The following is a 10,972-nucleotide window of genomic DNA, read 5'->3' as shown; positions in this document are numbered from 1 at the left end:
TTCAAGATGTCTGGTCAGAAGTGGAACCTTTTCACATAAAACATATCCTCTGCTTTTACCGCAGTCAGACCTGTTTATTTCCACCAGTCCATTTTGTCCCCTCATGACAGCGTTGGCTCCGTGATAGAGTACAGTTGCCTTGTGGCCGCTCTCCATACTGCCGTGACTGCTCCAGCCATGGCCATTATTCATATGCAATCCCAGCTGGTTAGATGTTGACAGACTGCATGACTAATAGAACCTTACGACTGAGACTGTAGCGAGATTGTTTGAAATGTACAGAATAGTGAAAGGCTTGGATACAGTGGATGTTTCCACTAGTGGGAGAGTCCAGGACTAAAGGTCGGAATTAAAGGAAGTTCCTTTAGGAAGGAGATGAGGAGGAGTTTCCTTTGTGAGAGGGTGGTGAATCTGTGGAATTCGTTGTGGAGGCCAACTCAATGGATATTTTTATTAGATGGATTCTTGATTAGTACGGGTGTTAGGGGTTATGGGGGGGGGGGGGGGGAGGCAGAAGAATGGTGATGAGAGGGAGGGATGGATGGATCAGCCATGATTCAATGGCGGAGTAGACGATCGGACGAATGGCCTAATTCTCCTATCACATAAATCTATGACGATACAGTGTGGAAACTGGCCCTTCAGCGCCAAATATTTTTACCAAATTCAATTAACTTACACCAGGGGGCGCCGACGATGGCTGCCTAGCCAACGGTCTGTCTGTCTTTTATTTCTGTTTTGTTATTTTAAGTATGTGTTAAAAGTGTTTTAGTGTTCCTTGGTTAATTTTGTGTGGGGGTTGGGGTGGGGGGGGTGGGTGGGGGTTGGGGTGGGTGGGGGGTGGGGGGGGGGGGGGGGGGGGGGGTTAGGGAGAAACCTTTTTCAATCTCTTACCTCGATGGAGATGTGATTTTTTTCCATGTTGTATCTCCGTCCCCCATTGCGGCCTAACATTGTAGAGCGGCGCGGCCTCTCCCGGAGACTGACCCGCGCTTCAACACAGGCGCGGCGTGTCATGGACTGTGGAGAGCGCCAACCGTGGCCCTGCGGTCTTGAACATCTTGGAGCCCGGTTTAAAGATCGCCGTCCCTGGTTAGGGACCGAGTCGGGGCTCCAAGCCGCGGTGAGTTTCAACCGTCCCGACGAGGGAGTTCTATCACTCCGACACCAGGGCCTCGGATCTCCGGCTGCGGGCCTCGACCGTGGATGGTTCGATATCCCCAACCACGGATAAGAAATAGGGAGAGATTTTAGACTTTATTGCCTTCCATCACAGTGAGGAATGTGGTGGATGTTTATGTTAAATGTTTATTTTCTGTGGTTGTGTTATTGTCATACTGCTTTGCACTTAGTATGGCCGAATGGTAACTCGAATTTCACTGCACCTCATGGTACATGTGACGACAAACCCATCTTGCATCTTGAATCTTGGAGTGTGGGAGGAAACCGGAGATCCTGAAGAAAACCCACGCAGGCCACGCGGTGTGGTTTGTTTTGTGTGGGGGATTTCACTGTACCTTATGGTACACGTACAAACTCAGTACAGACAGCGCCCGTAGTCAGGATCAAAGCGGGTCTCTGGCACTGTGAGGCAGCAAATCCACTGCTGCGTCACCCCCCCCCCCAAGTCTAATTCTGTTCTGTCCCATTTTTTTCTATTGGGGATAAGCGGGTAATAGTTATCAACAGAAATCCTAAGAAATGTTTTTCTTCCTTACCTAGGAGCACTGAAAATAACCATAAGTATTCCAAGCACCGTTCCAGCTGGGATCCTTAATTCACCACAGATGGTGGATCGAATCAATGAACGTTCAAATATGAAGGATCGGAAGAAGGGACAGCTGGTTTAAAAACATTAAAACCCATTGAAGTCTTCATGGTTCGAGCAGTTCAGCTGCTCTCGAGATAAACGTTGTGAATCATGTCAGACAATCTTCAAAACATGGTGAAAAAAATGTCTTACAACAGGCCTGCCTTACTGTTTATGGCAACACAGGAGGCCATTCAGCCCAGGGGCCTATACTGGCTCACATTTTCTACAGGGAGAGCATATTGACTGGTTGCATCACGACCTGATTCGGCAACTCGAAAGCCCAGGAATGAAGGGGGATTACAAGAGGTGGTGAACACTGCCTGGTCCATCACGGGTGCAGATCCCCCCCACCTTCAATGGGACCTACGAGGAGTCCCTGCCTCACAAAGGCAACCAGCATCGTCAGAGACCCACACCACCTTGGCCACGCTCTCATTTCACTCCAGCCATCGGGAAGGTGGTACAGAGGAGTCTGAAAACCGTAACCATCAAGTTCAAGAACAGCTTCTACCCAACAACGGTCAGGCTCTTGAACGCTAGCAAGCACTAACTCAACCATGAACACTGGGCTGCCTTGGTTGTACTGAGGACCTCCGACTTTGTGCACTAACTTTGCGGTTTTTGAATTCATTGTAGTTTTGTTTTGTTTATTATGCTATCTATGAGTACTGTACTTTCAGGCCTGTTATACTGCTGTAAGTAAGAATATCATTGTTCTGTTGCCAGAATATGACAACACGTGACAACACTTTGACATCCATTAATCCCATTCCATCCCTCCTTACTTCCCCGCATCTCATTTGACCATCAACTCCCCTTTATTTAACCTGCAAACGCACACATCCTGGCACCCTGGCCACTCCATCTTCTCCCCTCTCCCATCGGGCAAAAGGTATAGAAGTGTGAAAACGCACAACGCCACATTCAGGGGCAGTTTCTTCCCAGCTGTTATCAGGCAACTGAATCATCCTACCACAACCAGCGAGCAGTGCTGAACCACTATCTACCTCTTTGGAGACCCTCGATCTATCTTTGATTGGACTTTACCTTGCACAAGACGTTATTCCCTTATCATGGATCTCTGTACAACATAAATGGCTCGATTGTAATCATGTATTGTCTTTCTGCTGACTGGTTAGCACACAACAAAAGCTTTTCACTGTACCTCGGTACATGTGACAATAAACTAAACTGATCTTCTTTGATATTAGTTCAGTTTAGAGATATAGTGTGGAAACAGGCCCTTGGGCAAAAAGCTTTTATGTGCATGCTAACCAGTCAAATCAGATAATACTATACAGGGATGCAATCAAGCAATATGCAGGTAAAAACAAGGAACTGAAGGTGCTGGTTCCCCTCAGCCATCAGGCTATTAAACCTGGCTCGGACAAAACTCTGATTATTAGCAACCACTTTCTGTTATTTGCACTACCAGTTTATTTATTCATGTGTGTATATATTTATATCATGGTATATGGACACATTTATCTGTTTTGTAGTAAATGCCTACTATTTTCTGTGTGCTTAAGCAAAGCAAGAATTTCATTGTCCTATACAGGGACACATGACAATAAACTCACTTGAACTTGAACTTGGTTTCAAAATACGGCCTCAACTACAATTCTCTCTGTGTGTATGTGCACAAAGTTGTGTGTGAATAAGCCTCTGGTAACACTCAAAATGTTTAAATGTGTAATGAAGGGAACTCATTATAAATCAAATTGGACTTCAGCGTTTAGGAGTCCAAGCATCCATTTGTCTTTTTGAAAATGAATCAATTTTATCTTTCTTCATTCCATTTGCAGACATGTTAGTAATATGAAGCTTGCATCTTGATTTGCCAGTATATGGTTGCTTTCACATCTACGGATATATTTAAGATTGTAAGATAACAGGCAGCGCTAGAGACCCGGGTTCGATCCTGTCTACGGGCGCTGTCTGTACGGAGTTTGCACGTTCTCCTCGAAACCTGCGTGGGTTTTCTTTGAGTGCTCTGGTTTCCTCCCACACTCCAAAGACGTACAGACTGAGAGTCACAAAGCAGGGTCTCGATCCGAAACGTCACCTGTTCCTTTTCTCCAGAGATGCTGCCTGACCCGCTGAGTTACTCCAGCTTTTTGTGTCTATCTTCGGTGTAAACCTGCATCTTTCTACAAATTTCATCTCCGTACAGCATTGGGAATGCAATATTTTTGGAAATTATACTGGCTGACTTCCCCAGAATGACCCATTGTCATGATAACACACTACCATGCCTGGACATATATACAGTAGATGTATTTTGTGGTTGTACCGCCGGCTGCTACAATATCAAAGCCACATCCTCCTCATTCAATGATACTTGAATTGATCATCCTAACCCATACGATCAGCATTGTTAAATATTTCCTGTCCTGGCATTCTGCCAAACCACAAGAGACACAAGAGGCGTGCGATGGAAAAGGTGAGCAGGATACGACCAAATCACCATAACAACAATAAAACAGCGACAAACAATGGGAGCTGTCTCTGCGCAACTGATTTTTTAACTGTCAACCTAATAAAGACTTGGCAATGGAAACTGGACTTAATGCTGAACTACTGATATGCATCTACAACCATAAGATAAGGGAATAGATACAAATGCTTGAGATTGGTAATTACGTTTGTTAAGGTTTGTGCAGAGTACGATTCCATGCTAAAGGCGCAGCATGGTGGTGCAGCGGTAGAGGTGCTGCCTCACAGCGCCAGAGACCCAGGTTCCATCCTGACCATGGGTGCTGTCTGTACGGAGTTTGTACGTTCTCCCGGTGACCGCGTGGGTTTTTTCCGGGTGCTCCGGCTTTCTCCCACATTCCAAAGACGTGCAGGTTTGTAGGTTAATTGGCTTTTGTAAATTGCAAATTGCACCTAATGTGTACGTTAGTGCTCGTGTACAGGGCGATCGCTTGTCGGCGGGGTCTCGGTGGGACCTGTATCTCCGTAGTCTAAAATCTCAATCTTAATTAGTTTAGTTTTGTTTAGAGATAAACAATTCCTTCAGTCCGCTGAGTCAGCGCCAACCAGTGATCACCCGCATACTAATTCTATCCTACTCGCTAGCGACAATTTACAGAAGCCAATTAACCTACAAACCCGCACGCCTTTAAAATGTGGGAAGTAACCGGAGCACCCAGAGAGATACCTGAACTCTGAAGAAGGGTCCTATCCATGTTCTCCATAGATGCTGCTTGGCCCGCTGACATACTCCAGCAGTCTGTCTTTTTTGTTGTTGTAAACTAACATCTGCAGTTCCTTGTTTCTACAAGAAATTCTCCTTGTTCTCTTGAATCTCACCGAAACATTTCCCAGCAACTTAAAATATATTAGATTTGTGAATTTCTCCAGTTCTGATGAAAGATTATTGACCTGAAATATCAATGCTTTCACTCTTCTCAGCTGCTAAACAATCTCGGCCTGTCTATGAACCGCCGTCAGATGGAGGGAGGTCCTGGCGAGGGATACTTTGCAACTTTGTCAGCGTACTTTATGTGGCGACTCTTTGCATACCTTGGGAGCGCAAAATAAAGAATATCACTGTGATTTAAAGTATAGTCATAAAGTATCATTCATTGAATTTTATGACAAAGGGGTGTATACATTGAGAGACATAACAAATAATTGAGGGCATTTATGCAAAGCAAGTTCCGTCATTAAGCCATTTTTAGTTTGTATTGTGTATATTACCTTAGAAAACATCTGATGCTAATTGGCACACGTCATTTCTGACTCAAAAATTACAATTAGATGTTGGATCAATATACTATGGAACAAAAAAGTCTTAAAATTCCCTCTGGTTTTGAACTTGAATGGAGAATTACTGTAAGTTGTTTTTGGACGGTGTTCGTCATCTCTGTTATAAATGTCAGAAATGCATGAAATAGGTTGGATAGCCCCAGGCAACCAAATAATTAGGTGGAAATCATTTCCAATATTCCAACTAGGTTCTGTAATCAAGATATCACTAATGCGCAGTAACATTGCCAGACCACACACATGGTGCAATAATAAAGAACATCTGGTTCAGTAACAATGGTAACGGACAGATATACAGTTTGCCTGTGCATGTACTTTAGTTTAGTTTAGAGATACAGCACGGTAACAGGCCCTTCAGCCCACCGAGTCCTTGCTGACCATCGATCACCTGTTCACACTAGTCCACTTACTCATCAACCCCCGACACACCAGAGGCCAATTAACCCACAAACCTGTTAGACTTTGTGAGGTTTAGTTTAGTTCAGAGATGTGGCACGGAAACAGGCCCTTCAGCACACCGAGTCCGCGCTGACCAGTGATCCTGTAAACTAGCGCTATCCCTCACACATTAGGGACAATTTACAATTTGTTTTACCGGATCCAATTAAACTACGATCTTTGGATTGTGGAAGGAAACCAGAGCACCCGGAGAAAACCCACGTGGTAATGGGAAGAACGTACAAATTCCGTACAGGCAGCACCCGTAGTCAGAATCGAACCCTGGACTCTACCGCTGTGCTACTGTGCCACCCATTAGCATTCAATAAATAAATGTCCCTTTTCTTTTTAATGCAATGGAATAAATTATGAGCTATTTCTTCCAGTCTTGCATTTTGGGTCAAAACATTGGTTCAAACATTCCAGCTGTCAAATTACACAAGGAAAATGCATATGAACACTGATTATATAAGTCATTTATTATTTAAAGATGTCATTCATTCATAAAGTCTCCAAAGACTTAGAGAGTCAGAGGGTCATGTGGCACAGAAACAGGCCCCTTTGCCCAACTTGACCCTGCCATCCAAGATGGCCGCCTCAGCTTGCCCCCTTTGTGTGCAGAAACAAGGAAGATAGCGTGTTGGAAGGAGCTGCAGATGCTGGCTTAGACCGAAGAGAGACACAAAGTGCTGGAGTAACTCAGCGGGTCAGGCAGCATCTCTGGAGAAAAAGGATGGGTGATGTTTCGGGTCGGGACCCTGCTTCAGACACTGAAACTGAAGATACACAAAAAAGCTGGAGAAACTCAGCGGGTGCAGCAGCATCTATGGAGCGAAGGAAAAAGGCAACGTTTCGGGCCGAAACGTTGCCTTTTTGCTTCGCTCCATAGATGCTGCTGCACCCGCTGAGTTTCTCCAGCTTTTTTGTGTACCATCGATTTTCCAGCATCTGCAGTTCCTTCTTAAACACTGAAACTGAAGATCCTGGTTTTCAAAAGAAGACAGAAGAAGGGTCCTGACCTAAAACGCCACCCAGCCATGTCCACCGGACCCGCCTGCCTGACCCGCTGAGTTACTCCGCCACTTTGTGTCTTTTTTTTTTGTGAACCAGCATCTGCAATTCCTTGTGTGTCCATACCTTGAGTTTATTCGCCTTGCTTCTCAGGCCTCGAGAGTGAGTTTTAATTCCCATGCAGAATACAAGAGGAAGCCACTAAACTTCACACATAATTGTTGCTCTGACACATAGAGTTGCTTTTTATGGGCACTGCTCGGCAACTATTTGTCTTTAAGCTGCGTGCTTGAATCAGATCCAGAGAGACAGCGCTAGGCTTTTCATGTGAAATATTTGACTCCTCTTGATCTTAAAATGAGAGACATAGTATTCATTGGCGCTTTCCTCGTATGACATTTGGGTGGCCAAAATGAAGTCATAGATTCAGACAGGAGAGAAACTGGCTCTTCGGCCTAACTTGGTCATGCCGACCAACATGTCCCATCTACACCAGTCCCACCTGCCTGTGTTTGGCTCCATATCCCTCTAAAGCCGCCCTATCCATGTGCCTGTCCAAAATGTCTTTTAATTGTTGTGATAGTACCTGCCTCAACTACCTCCTCTGGCAGCTCGTTCCGTATACTTACCCACCGTTGTTGTGTAAAACAATGTTCAATGTTGCTGCACAGGAACCAACTTGCGACCTGGTCCATTTGCTGGGCCAAAACTTTTTAACGCACTGATGTGAAGTGCAGATGAAAAGCTTCTGCCTTGGGCATTGATCCCACTCTGCGACTACATTGTAGAAACAAAGAACTGCACTTGCTGATTAATACACAAAGTGCTGGAGTAACTCAGCGGGTCAGGCAGCATCTCTGGAGAACATTGGTGGCTTTTCGAGTCAGGATCCGTCTTTGGACTTATTGAGTCAGTAACTGATTCAGCAATTGATTCAGTTGCAGCTGTCATCAGGCAACTGAATCATCCTACCACAACCAGAGAGCATACCTGAACTACTATCTACCTCACTGGTGACCCTTGGACGATCCTTTAAGAAGGAACTGCAGATGCTGGAAAAATCAAATGTAGATAAAAATGCTGGAGGAACTCAGCGGGTGAGGCAGCATCTATGGAGCGAAGGAAATAGGTGACGTTTTGGGTCGAGACCCTTCTTCAGTCTGAAGAAGGGTCTCGACCCAAAACGTCACCTATTCCTTCGCTCCATAGATGCTGCCTCACCCGCTGAGTTTCTCCAGCATTTCTATCTACCTTGGACTATCCTTGATCGGGCTTTGCTGGCTTTACCTTGCACTAAACGTTATTCCCTTATCATGTATCTATACACTGTAAATGGCTCGATTGTAATCTAATCATGTATTGTCATTCTGCTGACTGGATAGCACGCAACAAAAGCTTTTCACTGTATCTCGCTACACGTGACATCAAACTAAACTGTAATCTGTATAGTCAATCAGAAGAAGGGTCCTGACCCGAAACATCACGTATCCATGTTCTCCAGAGATGCTGCCTGACCCGCTGAATTACTCCAGCACTTTGTGTCTTTTCTGCTCTATCATTTATCTCTCCCAGATTTTTACATGGTCAGTTCTTTAGACTATTATTCAAAGTGAGACATTTTGTTTGCACGCCTGTCTTGTCTAATGCGAAGTTCCGTTCTGATAAGATGATTAATAAGAGATCCGTCATTCAATCTCAATTTCTCATGTGGTGTGAACTTTGAATGCACAGGGTTGAATTCACTGCTGTGACTCAGTGTGTCTGGTGCCTGATTAAACATGCGCAATGAGCTCATGTTTTAAATATTACTCACAGTGATGATGTAAACGCAGCACATTTAATGAGATCGAATGTTGGGTTCTAGGGAAAGGCTGCTAGACATTGCTGGAAGGCAGCCATGCGCTTCATTGTTTTGGGCGTATCTATTACACAATTGAACCTCTGACATAGTCGGAAGTCATGTCAGACAAGGAAGATCTATTCAAAGAAGTCAAGATGCAACTTGCCAGAGTGAGGCCAAATGCAAATTGGAGGAACAGCACCTTGTATTTCGCTTGGGCAGCTTACACCCCAGTGGTATTTAGTGTTAATTTCTCCAACTTCAAGTAACCCTTGCATCCCCCTCTCTCTCATTCCTTCTCCACCCTAGTCATTGTATTAGTTTCAATGTTGTCCTGGTGAGTTTCATTGTCTGTAACTTGTTTTCACCTAGCCCCACAGCTAACAATGGCCTGTTTCCTTTATCATCTACTTTTTTGCACATCTTTCATTCATTTGTTCTATATCTCTCGAAACGTCACCTGTTCCTTTTCTCCAGAGATGCTGCCTGACCCATTGAGTTACTCCAGTTATTTTGTGTCTTTGGTTTAAATCAGCATCTGCAGTTCCTTCTTACGCAAGATGTAACTTGTAATCTATAGTCTAACAGGGTCTGGTGTGTGACTAGCCCAGTCAGAGAAGGATGAGTTCATTCTAAAGGCCTTGCCTCATTCACGTTCTGCAGAAGAAAGGAAATGAGCTGGTGAGTAAGCCAAATGTAGGGACTTGTAGGATCTCAACCCGAAACATCACCCATTTCTTCTCTCCAGGGATGCTGACTGTCCCGCAGAGTTACTCCAGCTTTTTGTGTCTATCTTTGGTTTAAACAAGCATCTGCAGTTCCTTCTTACACAATAAGTGTCTTTGTCTGTGGTTGAAGTGAGTGTTAAATTTTGACAGATGTAATATGGGAATGGTATAATTGACCATAGAGTTATTTACATGGTAATGGTTTGGTCATAGGGCCATACAGCATAAAAACTGGCCCTTCGGCCCAGCCTGCCTGTGCCGACCAAGGTACCCAACTGTGTTAGCCTAACTGTGTTAGCCCCATCTGTCTCTATTTGGCCCATGTCCCTCTAAACCTCCATGTACCTGTTTCAATGTCTTTTACACTCAACTAAAACCAATTTAAGTTTAGTTTAAGTTGAGTTTAGAGATACAGGGCAGAAACAGGCCCTTCGGCCCACTGAGTCCGTACTGACCAGCGATCCCCGCACTTTAACACCATCCAACACACACTAGGAACAATGTTTTGAAACATTTATACCAAGCCAATTAACCTACAAACCTGTACGTCTTCGGAGTGTGGGAGGAAACCAGAGCTCCAGGGGGAAACCCACACAGGTCACGGGGAGAAGGTACAAACTCTGTGCAGACAGCACCCGTAGTGAGGATCGAACCCGGGTCTCCGGTGCTGTAAGGCAGCAACTCTACCCCTGCGCCACAGTGCCACTCTACAATGTTCACCAGTTTTGATAGAGCAGTAAAATACTTACTCGTGAATAATTTAGGAAATTCCAGTCAATTTAATTTGACCATTGTCATTTTGATCGTCATTACAGATTGGACATTCTTTCCATTTCCGGGCTATTTTAAAGCATTTCCTAATACAGTCTGTAACTTGGTTAATGGTTATTAAACCGACTCAAATTTTCGCACATAATTTCCTGGGAAGGTGCCAAACTTCTTGGTTCTTATAGATGTACCTGCAAATGAAATACAACTGTAATGAATAGACATACAGAGTGAACAACAGGCCCTTCAACCCAACTTGCCCAACAGTAGTCCCACCTGCCTGCGTTTGGCCCACATCCCTCCAAACCTGTCCTATCCATGTACCTGTCTAAGTCTTTCTTAAACGTCGCAATAGTCCCTGCCTAACCAACCTCTTCTGGCAGCTCATTCCATACACCCACCGTCCAGGTGAGACCACACCTGGAGTATTGCGTACAGTTTTGGTCTCCTAATCTGAGGAAAGACATACTTGCCATAGAGGGAGTACAGAGAAGGTTCTCCAGACTGATTCCTGGGATGTCAGGACTTTCATATGAAGAAAGACTGGATAGACTCGGTTTGTACTCGCTAGAATTTAGAAGATTGAGGGGGGATCATAGA

The 10,972-nt window shown here is 44.7% G+C and overlaps 1 protein-coding gene across 2 annotated transcripts in view; it reads right to left on the bottom strand.

The window, feature by feature from the left end:
• Positions 1-10,368: 10,368 nt before the first annotated feature.
• LOC116978244 overlaps positions 10,369-10,972 on the bottom strand; it is an 88,278-nt gene continuing 87,674 nt past the window's right edge. For both annotated transcript variants that reach the window (XM_033029243.1, XM_033029242.1), the window contains one exon: positions 10,369-10,563. In XM_033029243.1, the coding sequence (XP_032885134.1) occupies positions 10,493-10,563 (71 nt within the window). In that variant the 3' untranslated portion in view covers positions 10,369-10,492. The remainder of the gene's footprint in view (positions 10,564-10,972) is intronic.

Source organism: Amblyraja radiata, chromosome 11 (genome assembly GCF_010909765.2).
Source record: "Amblyraja radiata isolate CabotCenter1 chromosome 11, sAmbRad1.1.pri, whole genome shotgun sequence".
Classification (NCBI taxonomy): domain Eukaryota; kingdom Metazoa; phylum Chordata; class Chondrichthyes; order Rajiformes; family Rajidae; genus Amblyraja; species Amblyraja radiata.
Note: the sequence above shows the minus strand (reverse complement) of the source record. Positions and strands in the feature narration are given on the sequence as shown.